The 18656-nt window shown below is 38.5% G+C and overlaps 1 protein-coding gene across 1 annotated transcript in view; it reads left to right on the forward strand.

The window, feature by feature from the left end:
* LOC145570988 (wee1-like protein kinase) overlaps window positions 1-14820 on the forward strand; it is a 42156-nt gene extending 27336 nt beyond the window's left edge. The window contains exons 11-12 of the mRNA XM_081630098.1: window positions 14253-14344; window positions 14740-14820. Of these exons, the coding sequence (XP_081486224.1) occupies window positions 14253-14344; window positions 14740-14820 (173 nt within the window). The remainder of the gene's footprint in view (window positions 1-14252; window positions 14345-14739) is intronic.
* Window positions 14821-18656: the final 3836 nt, after the last annotated feature.

The following is an 18656-nucleotide window of genomic DNA, read 5'->3' on the forward strand; positions in this document are numbered from 1 at the left end:
AAAACACAAAAAAAAAATTGAAAAATCAAAAAAATCAAAAAAAAATACGAACCAATGAATTGTAAATCATGCTTCCTTGTGCCCCATACTTGAGAAAAATTGTTTTGATTCTTGGTATTTGATTTTGAGCATTGTGGATTTGTTGATCATGATTTGAAGTTTAATCACTTGGATTCCTAAACTTGCGTCAATTTTGTCCAACTACTTGTGAATATAGTGCTTGACTAGTTGATTTGGTTAGGAATGTGTGTTAGTTCCTGGTATGTCAATGAATTTGAGTATTGGTTTGCAACTATGAGTAGTGTTTCATGACTCAATATTATGCACATGTGGAGGATGAAGGCATTTGTTCTTTTAGGTAGCCTTCAGATTTATTTAGATACATTTGTTCCCTTCTTGCTACCCATGTTGTTGCCTTGACTTTTTATTGTTTTTAGCCACATTACAAGCCATGTTTTCCCCATTGGTTACTAGTCCCAAGCTTGGCTTGGGGGAGCTATTAGTGAGTGAGGTGAGGGAGTTTGTAGTGTGCATATTATTTGCACAATTTGGGTGGGTTTGAGAAGTATTTTGTTCTTGATCATATTTTTGTTTTGATGAGTTTAAAAGTTGAATATCCTTGGAAAAATAAAAGTGTGATGAAAAAAAAAGAAGTTTAAGAAAAAAAAAGTGAGAAATATGTTGAAAAAAAAAGAAAGTGAACTTCTAAAAAAAAAAAAAAAAAGAGAAAAAAAGTGCAAAAAGAAAAAAAAGTGTTTAATGTTCAAATGTTCTAAGTGAAGGTTGATCAAAAGAAAAGAAAAAAAAAAGTTGAGTTTCAATGAAAATATTTCAAGTTTGAGTTCAAAGTTTGTTATTCACTCTAGTTCCATTTTATCATATTTTTATGAGTGATATTGTAAGAGTTGGGATTGTTTATATTGTTTGGAGTATATTTGGTGGATTGTTGTTGGAGTTGGTTATGTTGGAGATGTGTATGATCATTATTTTTGATCATGGGTTTATTAGGATTTGGCTCCCTTAATGCATAGCTTTTCTCTCACATATTTCCCTAAATTTATCCTACCCTTTACCCTAGCCTTACATTACAAGCTTTAAAGACCTTCCGACCTTGTGCATAGAGTTGTGTAAATGTGAAAGTGTTGTTTATCAATGCAAGTTATGACTTGATATATTCCGAGTCGACTAATAGGTTGAGTGTATGTCTTTTTAAACACACGAGTGAGTGAGTTTGGGAGGGCATTGTTCACATAAAGGGGTTGGGACGGAGAGCGATCGAGTACATCTTTTACTCGCCACATATATGAGAGTTGAGTGTGTGAGCACTAGTCTTGAATTCTATATGCTCTTGTGGTTTGCTCTACTTGACAATTGTTGGGGAGGAAGGGTGATTAGATGAATAAGATTGGTTGATTTTGAAGCATGTTCACCTGATTTGCCTTGAATCGTTTGTGCTTGATTTTTATACTGGGGTGAGGCATGTTTTATTGTTCATTGAGGAGCTCTTTGCTTAGGGACAAGCAAAGGTTTGGCTTGGGGGAGTTTGATATGTCCATTTTATATAGTATTTTACCCCTGTCCCTTGATCATAATTAGTAGTGTTTTTGGCTCTTTAGAGCCACTTTTGTTACTAATATGCGTTTTGGAATTACACCTTTGGAGCATTTTCCCGGGATTTTATGAAGCAACTACGAGCATTGGAGGAGCATGACCGTCGTTGAAGCCCAAGGCCGGCTAGAGCCATCGAGCCGGTGATTAAGGGCTCGGTATTTGGAATACCGAGGTTTGGACCGAGTATTCAAGACCCGAAGAGGAGATCCGGATTGACTTTTGGACAGCATATCTACATGTTTTTTCCCACGCCAGTCCTTGAACGCAGCATACAGATAAACCCGTAAACACAGTACCAACAACAGAAGGCAATGCATAAGCTCATAGCAGCCTGATGGTCTGCTTCTTAAGCTTTCCTTGGTGCATATTGCACAGCCAAATGAATTATATAGCTCATCCCATCTGCATCCCAAACCACGGCAATTGTGTTAGCTTCTCCTTATGTGATTCAATGACCACCATACATTTGACTTTCAGCATCTTACATTAAGAATATGACACACAAAACATGACGACTTGCAGGTGGTTTAGAAATTCTTCTGCCCTTTCAAGCATTATCTTCTATACGTGTATAAGAAATACAGAACGTGTATAGATGTATTCTATACGTCCAATAATAGTAGATTATTACTTCTTTTTTTTGACAAAGAGAACTAACAAAACTAAAAGTGAAAACAAAGCAAAATAATAGTAGAATACAGAACGAAAACAAATGAAAAATACAAAGTAAATTTTTTAGGAACCAAGGTAGTAATCTACAAGTACAAATTTAAGACTAAGTTGTTATCCATTGAATAAAATAATACTAGTAACATTTTTTTTGCTTATTAGGGCTTGTTCTCTTCATCTTAATTTCAGTTCAGTTTAGCTTTAGTTAGTTTAGTTTAATTCAGTTCCTAACTTCCTTCTCTCATAAATAATTCATTTCAACTCAGTTCAGTTTAGCTCCAATTAGCTTAGTTCAGTTTGGCTCCAATCAGTTTAATTCGATAAATCAGAATACACCCTTAGTCAACCTAAATGAGTTTGGAAAAGGAATAGAGCACGAGAAATTTCTTACTTTCCTTTGTACAAGCACGATTACTACTACGTAAGAGAAAAGGATGATTCCCATGAGTGTGACAACAAGTGGGTTGACTACACATGCAAAATATTGACTATCGATCATACAACAAAATTTCATGTGAAATTGAGGAGTTCCTTCAAAGATTTTTTTTCCCATGACATCATTTGCTACTCAAGTTGTCCGAGGAAAAAGTTTCATACTTTAGTTTGTAACTTACTCTCGTGTGATACTAGCTTTGAATGAATGCGATGTATTAATCCATTCATTTCACAATAATTGATACACTTTGATTTTTTTCATTATTTATACACTCAATTTAACTATAGAATTTGAGTAATATTTCAAAAATAATTAGTTTCATATACATGTTTTTAAATAAATATTATTATATTAATATAAAGTTTAATAATATTAACTGTTTAATAAATTTTTATTAATATTTAATTATATACGTAATATATAGAGATAAAAGATACATGCTTTAGTTTTTAACTTACTTGCGTGTGATACTAGCTTTGTAATTGAATCTTTGTTAGACTTTGGCATTGCTAATAATTTCTAGTCGTTCAATTAGTTATCCAATTGCAATCTACCCGCAAGTGTCATCCTTCACCTCAGTCAAATAGAGGCAGCCCGCGTAATAAAAAGCTGTTCCAAATCTTCTAATATTTGACAAATATGTGCATGCATGGCATGGAGCAAAGGATTTTTCCTTAACTCTTTTAAATTACGGAAATTGCTACTAGTACTTCTAAGAGGGGGCAATCAGTTCATCCGTGTTATTAGGTTCGGCCATTCAAGTCACGTCAATTCTAGTCGAGTCATTTTTAGTAGATCGGTTCATGTGGATTTGGTTTGGGTTCAGTTCATGTTATTATATACGGAGTATATGTTAACACATACTTGTACATGACTACATGATACATCAAATGAATTGATGAGTTCCTATTAAGAATGAAATACTTCATACTACTATTTCTTTTTAACTATGCATATGTAAAGAATCTCCTCCCAAACACTTATACAGATGTAAATCCGATATTTCAAATACATAAGAAAAATAGATACTACATCCATTATTTAATTATAGTAACAAACAAATTTTATATGTTTCACAAATAATATCTCTTTATTGCAAATAACAAAAAAATAGAGGTAGATCATGAATTCTTATGTATGCCATGAAAAATCACAAATAACAAAAAAATAGAGGTAGATCATGAATTCTTATGTATGCCATGAAAAATCACATACGAAGTAAATGCTATCTAAAAATTCCGCTACTCATGGTCCATAATTTCCACTAAGTTAAACATCAAATAATGTACTACTCCGTGTCTCCGTATCAGTTTTATAGCAAATCAAGTTATGTATATGATCACTAACATGTTACTCATTTATTTATTGTCTAATTCTTTTATGCTTTACTCACTTAATTTCCATGTATGAGGTCCAATGGAAAAAACTTTGACCATCTATTAGATATCTAATTATTATTATTATTATTAAATCTCAAAAACAGATAAAGTCATACAACCTACAAAAAATTAGTGGAAAGCCGAGATACAATCTGGGCCCCCACTCCTCTAGCTATAGAAAAGCCTATCCTAGTAAAAATATGAGCAGCAACACGAGCCCCAATGTCCTGAGTCGTCGTGAACGTTTGAACCCGCTTCAGCAACGCAACAGCCTCCCTGTCTAATTCCCCAAGTGAAGAAAAGGAGAAGGGAAGGAATCCATATTCAATTGCTCGACAACTAGATTCATACTTGACCCATTTCCGATGAGCTGCATCAATCACAGCCCACCCAGGAAGAAAGTCAGATAGCCCCGATTGTGTCAAAGGAGAAGACCCTGTTAAATCAACACAGACATCACGACCATGATCCAAGGAATACAGTAACACATCTGCAGGTCTAAGGGCCCCGTCGTTCCCTCCAGACAACCCAATGTCAATCTCCTTTCTAGCTAAAATCCCAGATCGATAACAAACATCAACAAGAGTATCCCGAACAACATTATGCCGATTTATAATACCAACCATACTAGCACACGACACCGCGTAATCAACGAAAATATCCCCAATGAAAACCCTTGAACAAGCAGTGCATGGCATCGAAACAGAGAATAAAGGAACACCCAAGCGGTAGCACAACACACATCGGTAAGTCTTTGCGTTCATCGTCTGACCTAACTGATATGTCCATTTTATATAGTATTTTACCCCTGTCCCTTGGTCATAATTAGTAGTGTTTTTGGCTCTTTAGAGCCACTTTTGTTACTAATATGCGTTTTCTAGTGTTTTCGTAGTTTTGGTTGAGTTTTGTAGGGAATTGCACCTTTGGAGCATTTTCTTGGGATTTTATGAAGCAACTACGAGCATTGGAGGAGCATGACCGTCGTTGAAGCCTAAGGCCGGCTAGAGCCATCGAGCCGGTGATTAAGGGCTCGGTATTTGGAATACCGAGGTTTGGACCGAGTATTCAAGACCCGAATAGGAGATCCGGATTGGGCCGAGGAGTCGAGCCCAATCGCAAGTCCAAAATCTCGAGGAGCCACAAGGGCCCGATCGGGCAAGCATAGCCCCGATCGGGCAAGGCAAGGCAAGGCACCAAGCCTCGTGTGCTAGGCGCGCCCGATCGTGCGAGGTCTAGCACGATCGGGCGAGGTGCGCAGCAAGGAGCACGAGCATAAAGGCGCACCCGATCGGGCGGCCCTTAGCCCGATCGGGCGCGTGTTTCTGAGGAGCTGAGATGTTGAGGCACTTAGTTTCTAATTAGGATCGTTAATTATTTTCGTTTAAGTACGTTTAGGATTGTAATTTTATGACTTAATCTTTCCTTTTACTTTCTCTCTCTACTTAAGACTTTCTCTCTCTAGACTTTTCTCTCTACCTTACTCTTGTTCTCGACTACTTTGTAATTCCGCCGTCTTGGTACGATTTCTATTTCAATTAATTTCAGTAATTTCTTCCTTTCAATTCCTTACGGCTTACTTTATTACTTTGCATGTTTTAGATTTAATTATGTGTGAGTAGTTTAATTCTAGGGTTTATGGGGATCCATAATTAATATGACGGGATAATTTGTTATTATTGATTATTGATATTGCATGATAATTTCTTATTGAATTGTTTTAATTCTTTGCAATTAGATTATGAATCGAGCAGATGTAATTTGATTGTGAATGTTTAGCAATATTGAATTGATGAATCGAGCAGATGTTAATTTAGTATTAAAGGCTATTTTCAATAGGAACTTAAATCTAGTAAATTGCGAGAGCCTGTTAGATCTATGTTGGTTAATAAATTGCGAGAGCCTGTTAATCATGTTATTTGTGCAATGTTAATTATTGATTGTTATGTTTTATCCCGGATTATTAATTATTGGTGAACCTGTGACCCCAGGCCTTCTTATTATTGATTTTCTCCCTAAACTCAATCTCCGTAGTATAGTTTCATATTAAAAACAACAAATTGGTTACCTTAATAATTTAGATTATAATTAATTAATTAGGAATAGAAAGACCAGTTTCCCTGTGGATTCGACCCTACTTCCCTATCTACTGTAGTTAGAGGACTTAGGTAATACTTTTGATTAGGGGATACGACTTTACCCTGTCAAAATTTGGCGCCGTTGCCGGGGAAACGGTTTTATTTTTATTTCTAATTGTTTTTGTAGTCTAGATTATTTTCTTTTTGCCTCAAAGGACATTAGTTCTTTGAGGTAGTTCTAATATCTGTCTTTTTAGTTCTTTGTTTATGCCCAGGTGTTCCAGATCAGGTTACATTCCATTCGATCCTGAGATCGAGCGCTCGTTTCATAGACAGAAGAACCTTTATAGGCAGATCCTGGCAGGTTCTGGGAGTAACGATATTCCTAGAAATCCATTACCTAATTCTAGTGATTCGGAGCATTCTTCTGATTTAGAACTAGAGATGGGTACACCACCACCACCTCCACCGCGCAAGCTCAGTGATTATTCGCAGCTGTCCCTGACGGATTTTCCACATCTTTCTCCTACACCTGATCTCTAGGGAGTCCAGTTTGAGATCAAGCCCCAGTTTATAACGATGATAGAAAGGAAGCAGTTCAGTGGAGCTAAGGGTGAAGATCCTAATCTTCACATTGCGGATTTCTGTCAATACTGCAACACTATTAGGCAGAATGGGGTAACGCAGGACCAAATCAGGGAGATTCTTTTTCCTTTTTCTTTATGTGGAAAAGCTAAATTGTGGTTTAATGGTTTGAATAGAGCTACACTTGGTATTACTAACTGGGAGACACTTGCTTTGAATTTTTATAATAAATATTACCCTGCAGAGAAAACAGCTTTACAGAGAAGCGCCATTCAAAACTTTGCCCAGGAGCCAGATGAAGCATTATATGAGGCTTGGGAAAGATTCAAGGATCTGCAGAGGGAGTGTCCCCACCATAACTTGGCAAAGTGGTAGTTAATTCAAGCTTTCTACAATGGATTAGGGAATGCATCAAGGACAATTTTAGACTCCGCAGCTAGCGGTAGATTTATGAATCTTAATGTTGATGATGCAGGTCAGGTTATCGAAGATATGGCAATACACAATTCCCAATATGGGAATACTAGAGGTTATGCAAATAAGGGCAAGCACCATGTTGATTCAGTAACCCTTATGCAAGCCCAGCTTACATCTATTTGTCAGAAATTAGATAATCTTAGTACTAATATTCCTAATTCTGTTGCTAATGTTTCTGCTGTTACTAACAATGCTAACGATGCTTTCTGTGAAAATTGTGGAAGTGTAGGTCATTATGAACGAGATTGCAGGAGTTCAATGGAGCAAATTAATGCTTTCCAAACTTACAAGCAAAATAACCCATACTCCAACACCTACAATCCTGGCTACCGGAACCATCCCTACCTATCTTATCGTAGCACCAATGTTCAAAATCCTCCACCTCCACAACAACCACAACAAGCACCCCCTCCACAGCAGAAATATTACCACCCTCATGCTAACCAGAAAGCCCCAGCACAAACCCCTACTACATCTTCTGACCCTGCTTTGTCAGAAATTAGAGCAATGCTGACCAGTATGCAAAAGCATATGGAGAGTAGAGACCAACAAATTGACTCTATTATAGCCCATAATAAAGTCATGGACACCCAAATTGCCCAATTGTCCTCTACCCTTCAATCTCGTCAGCAGGGAGCCCTACCAGCGCAGGGAATTCAACCTACGGAACATGAGAATGCAATTACCCTAAGGAGTGGTTTACACTACGATGGCCCCAAATGCCCAAAGAGGATGAACCTGATTTAATTGATATTGCTAATCCTGATTCCGTTGTACCAAATGCCCCTGTAGGGCTCCAGGGTAAAATTGTTAATACTAATATTTCTGATGATTCATTGCAGGGTATAACCTCAGGGAAGGATGCACCCCATGAGAAGAGTAGGGAAGCACCACCAGTTATCAAGCTACCATTCCCCAACCGTCACTTGAAGACTAAGTTGGATAAGCAGTTTGGTAAGTTTTTGGAGGTAGTAAAAAATTTGCAGGTAACAGTTCCTTCACAGAACTTATTACTCAGGTTCCTGCATATGCTAAATTCATGAAAGATATTTTGACTAGGAAAAGGGCCTTTAATGAAGTAGAAACTGTAGCATTCACTGAGGAATGTAGTGCACTTTTACAAAATAAATCCCCTCCTAAATTAAAGGATCCCGGTAGTTTTTCTATCCCTTGTCATATTGGAAATGTCTTCATTGATAAAGCATTATGTGATCTAGGTGCTTCTGTTAGTGTGATGCCATCGTCTGTATGTTCTAAATTAAATATGGTTGATTTAAAAGTTACTAATATAACTTTGCAAATGGCAGATCGTTCTGTTAAATACCCCTTAGGTATTTTAGAGGATGTACCTGTTAGAGTTGGTAAATTTTGTATCCCTGTTCATTTTGTTGTTTTAGACATGGCTGAGGATACGCAAATTCCCATTATATTAGGTAGACCTTTTCTCCATACTGCAGGAGCCATTATTGATGTCAAAAATGGTAAACTAACCCTTTCTGTTGGCGATGATAATATCACTTTTAACTTAGGGAAGGTTTTAAAAGGTCCCATGCTTGAAGAAAATTGTTATTTAATTGATGTGCTTGATGTAATGGATGATATTCGTGAGGAAAGCTTACCACAGGTTCTTGCAAGGGACCCCTTGGAGGAAATTCTTTGTGGAAATTTGTCTGCAGGTGACATGAGCATATGGAGCAAGGAGGTGGATGACATAGAAAGAGCTCTTGCCACCAAGGAATTTGATGCTAATGATTGTGTGAAGGTAGTAAATTTGGTTCAGGAATCAAAACCTGTAGAGGTGAAGAAACCTGAACTAAAACCTCTCCCTTCTCATTTAAAATATGTTTTTCTTGATGAGCAGGAATTGTACCCTGTGATCATTAGTACTGCACTGGATGACCCACAAACTTCCCAACTTCTAGAGGTTCTAAGAACCCATAAAAGGGCAATAGGGTACAGTATTGATGATCTCAAGGGTATAAGCCCTGATTTTTGTATGCACAGGATACACTTAGAGGACAACTACAAACCCTGTATTCAACCCCAGAGGAGGTTGAATCCTAATATGCAAGAGGTAGTTAAGAAAGAGGTTATGAAATTACTTGATGCAGGTATTATATATCCTATTTCTGACTCCAAATGGGTAAGTCCTGTACAGGTGGTTCCTAAGAAGGGTGGGATGAATGTTGTTAAAAATGATAAAAACGAATTAATTCCCACTAGAACTGTTACAGGGTGGCGTATGTGCATAGAGTATCGTAAATTAAATATCGCCACTAAAAAGGACCACTTCCCTCTTCCCTTTATTGATCAAATGCTTGAGAGGTTAGCAAATCATAAGTTCTTTTGCTATTTGGATGGGTATTCGGGATTTTTCCAAATCCCGATCCACCCTGACGATCAGGAAAAGACTACATTTACATGCCCTTATGGCACTTTTGCATACCGTAGAATGCCTTTTGGTTTATGTAATGCACCTGCTACTTTTCAACGTTGCATGATGAGTATTTAAACTGAGTTCATAGAGTCTATCATGGAAGTCTTTATGGATGATTTTAGTGTTTATGGTTCTTCATTTGATGCATGCTTAATTAACCTTGCTAAAATCCTGAAAATATGTGAAGAATGCAACTTGGTTTTAAATTGGGAGAAATGTCACTTTATGGTGACAGAGGGAGTAGTCCTTGGTCACATTGTATCTAATAAGGGCATACAGGTAGACAAAGCTAAGATTTCAGTGATTGAGCAATTACCTCCCCCAGTTAATGTTAAGGGAGTTAGGAGTTTCTTGGGTCATGCGAGGTTTTATCGCCGTTTTATCAAAGATTTTTCTAAAATTGCTAAACCACTAACTCAGCTTTTGCTTAAGGATGCCCCTTTTGTTTTTACTGACGAGTGTCTTGAGGCTTTTGACAGGATTAAGCAGGCTTTGATATTGGCACCCATCATATGTGCACCAGATTGGAACCTTCCATTCGAAATCATGTGTGATGCAAGTGACTTTGCTCTAGGAGCCGTGCTTGGACAAAGGAAGGATAAAGTTTTGCATGCTATTTATTATGCAAGCAAAACTTTAGATGAGGCCCAAGTCAACTATGCCACCACGGAAAAGGAGTTTCTTGCTGTTATATATGCTTTAGAAAAATTTAGATCATATCTTGTTGGTTCTAAAGTCATTGTTTTTACTGACCATGCATCTTTGAAATATCTAATAGCTAAGGCGAAATCCAAGCCAAGGCTACTCCGGTGGGTTCTTTTGATCCAAGATTTCAATATCGAGATAAAAGATAAAAAGGGAGCAGAGAACGTAGTGGCAGACCACTTGTCACGTATCAGGTATGATGAGGGTAAGGATTCTCTTCCTATAGATGATTCGTTCCCTGATGACAACCTGTATGCAGTAGTAGAGCATCACCCTTGGTATGCGGATTTTGCTAATTATTTAGTATGTGGTACTCTACCTCGTGACTTGTCTTACCAACAGAAAAAGAAATTCCTTTCTGATGTTAAACATTATTTTTGGGATGATCCTTTTTTGTTTCGTGAGTGTGCAGATGGATTATTTCGCAGGTGTGTTCCCAAATGGGAGGTTCACGGCGTTCTTACAAGCTGTCACACTTCACCCTATGGTGGACATCATGGCCCCACTAAAACGGTGGCTAAGATTAATGAGTCAGGCTTCTTTTGGCCTACCATGTTTAAAGATGCTAACACTTTTGTGCAGGCTTGTGACTCTTGCCAGAGGACTGGAAACATTTAGCGGAGGCATGAGATGCCCCAAACTGGGATTCTTGAAATTGAAATATTTGATGTTTGGGGTATCGATTATATGGGGCCGTTCCCATCTTCCAATGGGAATTGTTACATACTTGTAGCCGTAGATTATGTGTCCAAGTGGGTAGAAGCCATAGCCTCACCAACAAATGATTCTAAGGTAGTCATCAAGTTATTTAAGAAGATCATATTTCCCAGGTTTGGTGTTCCACAAGCTATTATTAGTGATGGGGGTACCCACTTCCATGAGAGACAATTGGATAACCTACTTAGGAAGTATGGTGTGTATCATAGAACCGGGCTTAGTTACCATCCCCAAACTAGTGGTCAAGTTGAGGTCTCTAATAGGGAAATCAAGGCGATCTTAGAGAAGGTTGTAGCCAAGTCTAGGAAGGATTGGAGTATGAAGCTTGATGACACACTCTGGGCATACCGAACAACATTTAAGACACCGATTGGTACTTCACCTTATAGACTAGTTTATGGCAAGGCATGTCATCTTCCCGTAGAGTTGGAGTACAAAGATTTTTGGGCGATCAAAGAGCTTAATATGGATTCTAAGGCCGCGGGTAAGAAGAGACTTCTCCAACTCAATGAGTTGGATGAGTTTAGATTGTCGGCATATGATAGTGCACGGATCTACAAGGAGAAGACCAAGAAGTGGCATGACAAGAGGATCCTACCAAAAGAGTTTGCACCGGGTGATAAGGTTCTCCTCTTTAACTCTAGATTAAAGATTTTTCCAGGAAAGTTGAAATCTAGGTGGTCCGGTCCCTTCACTGTCACAAAGGTGAACAAGTTTGGTTCGGTGGAGTTGGTGAATGACAAGGGTGAAGAGTTCATGGTAAATGGCCAAAGGTTTAAAGTGTATCATGAAGGTGCTACCATTAGAGATGTGGAGGAGACTCTCCTAACTCTACTTCCAAAATGAGCTCAAGGGTGGTAAGAGGGTCGTGCGGGACCTAGATAAACCAGCGCTTTGCGGGAGGCAACCCGTATCTCTTGCTTTCTAGACTAGTTTCCTTTTCTCTTATTTTTATTTTTATTTTAGAGAGGTGAGGAGAGTGATATTTTACCATTTATAAGTGTTGTTGTACAGGTATGAATTTGACAGGTAAAAAGACTTAGAAAAATTTGAAGAAAAAAGAAAGACCTAGTGTTGACCCGGAGCTGCAAATTCCGGGGTGGGAGAGGGTGGTCATCACCACCCAAGAGCAAAAGCAACGGATGCTCAACCTCATCTCACGACAGGTAATTCCTACCCGTTTTATTCATCACCCCACACTCTCTAGACTAGGAATTGATAAGCATGTTGAAAAACTATTTAAAGGAATTGGCATGAGTGGTTTGTTCAAATTACACTATGATACTTATGATTATTTGACTTTAGAATTTATTTCTAGTTTTAATGTCATAAAATCAAATTCCTTAATCTCTCATGTTCAATTTCGTTTGTTTAATAATGATATTAGATTGTCTTTGAAAGATTTTGGAAAATTGTTTGACTTGAAATCGGATAGACCGATTGAACTACCCCAAGACAACATCACCTTTGTCTACCATGCTTTAACGGGGAATCCTAACTTGAACCTCCAACATGCCAAGGGCACTTGGATTCAACATCCCGTGCCAAAACTTTGGCAACGATTTGTTGGCCTCACCATCTTTGGGAGGCATGAACCCGCAAATGTGAGGAGGGATGAACTAGAACTATTAGGGTCTTACATGATCCCTAGGAGTGACAAGTTAAACATAGTTCATAGGATGGCCCAACACTTCCAAAGGGTGGCCAATGCGGCCGAATCGGGTAGGTCTAGGGTCCCAATTTATTTTGGTGGGTTAGTAACTCACATCTCATGAATTAGTACATTAAGATATATTTGGCCCTACTAGAAATCCTTCTATACAAAATAAGAGATATTTTCTATTATTTGTCGATAATTACACCCATATGATGTGGATATGTTTTAACGATTAAAAGTCAAATGCTCCTGTCTAGAAAGTTGCAATCTAAGAAGATTTTGAACCCAGGTTGTCGTATCCCATTCTTGACTAGTGGTTCTGGGAATTCGTAACATCGGTAGTCTTCTCCCTCTCTTATGAATTGTCCATTTAAAGTCTCCTCCTCCTCATTGACTCCCTCAAACCCGGCTTTCTCAACAAAATTTACATCCTCCTCCATCTCATCCTCTTCTATCCTACCATTGTCCCTAGGGACCATCCAAACATTCCTAGCCTTGCAAAAGATGGAGGTAGCAGCCGGGTCGAGATAAGCCTTAAATTTTTCCCTTTGATAGACCCTCGTCATCATTGTTGAAAGAAGATTGTGTAGAAATGGATGAGATTTCGCTCCAACTCACATTTTATGTTGAAAATTATCTTTAATACGAGGAATTTATTTCTCATAAAAAATTTGTATTTCATCATAATTAAATTCTTACATTCAATTTTTTAGGAATTCTATAAATTTGTTTGGTTGTTAGGAGGGAATTTGCATTTTGAGTTACTAAAAGGGCTTATTATAATAAACTCAAATTAAGATAACAAGCGTTTAGATAAGTAAAAATCAACTAAATAAACAAATCCTTAATTGGAAAATCAAAAAATAAAAATAAGATCATGCTCTTTACCTGATTATTTTACATGCGGCCCAATGATCTAGGGGAGGACCCAATGTTAATTATTATTCCTAAAGTTATTAGAATTAATTATAGTCTTCTAGAATTCTCTAGAGGGTTCTCTGGGGCCTCCTCACTTATTTCCTCGGTATTTTAATACTTGCTCTATTTCTCCGGACTTGGAGTTTATGAAATAATGGTTGAAAATATTGTTTTATGGTGGAGCAAGGCTACAAGAAGACTTCTTGTGATCATTGTGTCTTCTTGAAGAAATTTTCTGACAATGATTTTATCATTTTGCTACTTTATGTTGATGACATGCTTATTGTATTTACGACTCTCAAGGCCCTTAAGACATGATGAATTAAATGGTTTCGGGCTCTATTTATGACTCCCAAAGTCCTTTGGGAACCTTTGGAAATACTTGGATGCATAATCTTGCCAGTGGAGGGAATACGAGTTATACATCTTATTGACAATGAAACAATTCCAAAGAAACATCTCCAAAGAAACCAAAGTAGAACAAACTAAATTGGTAAATGGTGTCGTCGTAGAACCGGAACAAGTAGATGTAGCTCGACCAAGTCCTCGCCATCTTCAGGGTTGTGGCAGTTCTCGCCATCTTCAGGGTTGTGGCAATACCTCGCCACTGCTGTGCCTCGCCGCTATAGACAATCTCCACTCTACTTCGGGACATTGTCGAAGACCGCTGAGTTCTTGGTGAGTTGAAATCAATGGTTCATTACTCATAGTCTCTTAGGTAAGTTACTAGTAAGGAGTCGCCAATGAGTTTTAGGCAAACTCATAAACCTCGTTCATGCCTTTCTCCCAAGTAGAGTTCAAGGGATATTTAGCACCCTTGGTTCCTATCATTAGGGACAACCTTGACCTTACTAAGAGGGATATTGGTAATGCTTCGGTTGCATCCGTCTCAGGGAGTGTCTTCTCTAGGCTTGTCATGGGAACCGTGTGTGACCTTATGGGTCCAAGGTACGCTTGTGCCTTCCTTATTATGCTGATTGAGATTATAATTGATATTATGTTGCTTGATTGTATATTATTGTTATTGCTTGATTGTATATTATTGTTATTGCTTGATTATGCCTTTTATCCAGGTTTTAAGGGAATTTGTACTTGAAATCACACCTAATAAGATATCCGACGTCTATGTTGATAGTACTCTTATGACTCATTAATTACTTCAGATTAATTCGTCGTACTGGATCGGTTACTTGATTGGGTGTGACCCAAATGGTTCAGTCAAGATTAAGCTTTAATATTAATTAATACATTGATGACTCGCTGTGTATGACTCGTGTGTGCAGAGTGTTGACTCATGACTCAATGTACATGATTTGTGTGTGCTTTGTATTGTGATTGTGCTCGTGCAACTCGAAAATGCAAAAAAGCAAAAAAAATTTCGTCACTTTTGTGGAGGGTAGCGGTCAAACACCTAGGTTGGACCCCTAGCGGTGATGGTAAGGTAGCCGGCCCAACCTTAATGGAAGCACCCTACTTAGGAGGGCTTAATTAGATAAATGTGATAGGGGGTGAGACTTGGTGGGTGATTCATAGGGAGTCGGGTAGAAGGGACAATGCTTTCACCTTACCTAACCCAGCCATAACCAAATTTGAGAAGGGTCTTCCCTCCTATACCTTTGAATTAGGAGACCAAGGAGAGGCCCAACCACACCACCAAGCACCTCCCTCACCACCACAACATTTCCACCAACCATCAGCCCAACACTACACACATAACATTCCCACTTCCTCAACCAACTACAACATCGACCCTAACGCCCCATATGACTTTTCGGCTTTTAGAAGCCAATTGGACCGGATAGAGATGGGCAAGGGAGGATGGAGGGTATGGTTAGGAACTTGGACACTAGGGTAGGAGCCCTAGATGCTAGGGTTGGGGTGGTGGAGAGGAACTTAGGGCGGGGTTTATACCCTATGTATGATGATTATGCCCGTCGGGGGGCTATTCCCCCCGAATCACTTGTTCCCGATTGGTTTCAATATCCCCAAGGGGGATACACGAACCCAAGTGCCTACGGTACCTATGTGGACTATTCATCGGTCCATGAATATGGGACCGATGCTCCTTTTGGTGGGCTTGGGGGGAATGTGGACCCTAACTATTTTGCAAGTGGTTCGGGTTATGGTGGTGGTGGTTCGAGCCATGGAGGGGCCGGTCCTAGCCATGGTGGTAGCGGCTATTCGACGATGGATGAGGATGAGGAGTAGGTTACACTCCCAAGTCAATGAGGGCATTGCTTGATTTGGCTTGGGGGGGTAATCTTTCGCTTGGTAACTCTCTTTCCTTTCTCTCTATTTATTTGCTTTCTAGTGTAGTTTTTATTTGCTTTCTGTAGGGAATATTTCAAGCATTACGATAACCCCAAACTTGAACCCCACTGTGATCATACACTAAAGTACGGTGGCGTTCCAAAGGGAAAGACAAAGAGCAAAAAGAGTCGCCAACAAGTTTTAGGAACTTGTAAACCCAAAAGACAATCCAAAAGGACCATCAACTACTCCATAAGGTCTTGAACCAAACAGGGTCCGGGGATGAGGGTACGAATCCAATCTACAAAAGAAAGGACCCGCCCTATAAAAATAGGCCTCTACTTTGTTCTACTCGTATTCATGTGCGCTTTTCGAATAACATACAAACATTATATTAAACCTACCCTGCTTATCTATGTTGGTTGAATATTAATGCACAAATAATACTATTATTGGCGATCACTTGAATTAAAATCACATTAGCCTAAACCAAATTAATAATTATCTTATTAAGCGTGATTTCAAATACAAATTCCCTTTAAACCTTTTAAAAGGCGTGATCAAGAAATAACAATAAAACATAAATAATATCAAGCAACATAATAAACAATAAACAATAACAACGATGATAATAACATGATATAATAAAGCTTAATAATAACAAGATCCTAGACATGATACTAACAAGATTAATAACCAATCCTAGCATGTCGCTAAACAATAAAGATCAAAGCTTTAAACCTAACATGGTACTAACATGATATTAGAAAGAGTAAAGGCATCCTAAACATGATACTAGAAAGCATTAAATAACATCCTAACAAGATACTAGAAAGCATAAAATAACATCCTAACATGATACTAGGAATCATAAAACAATAATAAACATGCTTTCTATATTGAAAGAGAGTAATAAGATTACATACTTTGAAGCCTCGTACCTCTTTCTAATAACAAAATACACAATTTGGTAAACTTCAATGAAAATCAATAAAGAATAATTAAAGAACTAAATCAAATCAAATTAAATAAAGTTTTGACTAGTTTTGGACCAAACCCTCAGAAAATATCAACCTTTCACGTCTAGGGCGAAGGCAACTTCGAACTTGGCTAAGAGACTCTAAGTCTTGTGAATGCGGAATATTGTTTGAAAAAAGCTAGTTTAGAAAGAGAGAAAGAAAGAATTAAGCTATATTGCTTAGAGAGAAAATAGAGAGAATTAAGAAAGAGTTGATGATTGTGAATGTTGATAATTGTGAATGATCTTTGAAAACAGGGATTCGGACGCTATTTATAATGAAAATAATCCGGAAAAACATAGAATTTGATAAGGAATAAAACTCCACGCTGTCGCCAGGAATTAACTCTGTCGCGACACGACAATGTCTGTCGCGAGGCGACAGGGTCTATCGCGCGGCGACAGACTTGTCGTTTGGCGACAACCTGTATTAGCGCGTTTTTCTTCACGCGAAATCCGATCTTTAATCAACTTGATCTACGGAATCCATACAGAAGATAAAATATATTTTTTAAGATAACAAAACGATATTTTATTCCAAATAAAAATCTATTAAAAGATAATTAATTATTAAATCTAATAATATTAGAATTAAAAAGAACCTTCTAGAAACTTCTAGAAAACTATAATTAATCCTAATAATTTTTGGAATAATAATTAACATTGGGCCCTACTCTAGATCATTGGGCCGCATTTAAAAATAATTAACCAGGCCCAGTTTAGTATTTTGGCCATAACTTCCTCAATATTCATCGGAATCGATCTTATAATATATCGTTGGAAAGATCTTTTCAAGCCCCATCCAACTACACTATTATTGGACCCTAATCATGGACCAAACGTAAACTGGTTCGACTATTTTCAAATAAAATCATTTTCAAAAACAGAGAGAAAAGAATTTTATTAAAACTAAACCGCATCACTCGACTTTCAAACCTCTTTCACCTAATTCAATAATAACACTACCTGTCTGCTGTTCACGACCTCCAGTTGGTCGGGGCATATGACTGGGCCAGCATGGCCTATGCGGATTTTCTACTGGGCTTGCGGCACACCTGTCGTCACAAGGCCTTGTCTGGAGAGATAGCCCTTTCCAGTTTCTGGAGGGTCGTAGAGGTACATCTCCTTTCCTTTTTGAGGTTTTAACTCTAAATTTAGAAGCACAATCTTTGCTAATTTTCATTTGTTCCGTATAGATCTAGTTCTACGAGTATTTTCCTTCTCTTGCACCTGCGAGACCTTCTCCTCGCGTGCTCCCTATCGCTGCCAGTTGGGGAGGCCGCAGAGGTCCGCCTGAGGTGCTACGCCTTCGAGAGATGATTCTCACGGTTGGTTTCTTCAATTCATACTTTTCTTTTATCGTCTTTTGGTGTCAGTATCTTACTTAGTAATGTTTTCAGGAGCCTAGCCCGGTCTATCGACCTTGGGCTGCTTTCCCTATCTCTGCGCTGGCGGCGCAGTATACAGCTGAGCGTCGTTACTTTCTGGGGACGTACGACGCGGTGGTCTACCTAGGGGAGAGGGTAGCCATCCAGCACTCCTCAGATACTTTTGTTGTTCCCGCTCCTCCACCTAGGCATATGTTCCACGATGCCTCGCAGCGGGATCGTGCTGGTGGACCTACTCGGGGTACTCCTTGGAGGTCCTACGTTCTCCTTGAGCAGAGCTACGAGGAGGACCTGCTGCCGTTGCTAGCGCCGGCTCCTGTCCTTTCAGAGGAGG

This window comes from Chenopodium album, chromosome 12, assembly GCF_948465745.1.
Source record: "Chenopodium album chromosome 12, dcCheAlbu1.1, whole genome shotgun sequence".
Taxonomy (NCBI): Eukaryota; Viridiplantae; Streptophyta; class Magnoliopsida; order Caryophyllales; family Amaranthaceae; genus Chenopodium; species Chenopodium album.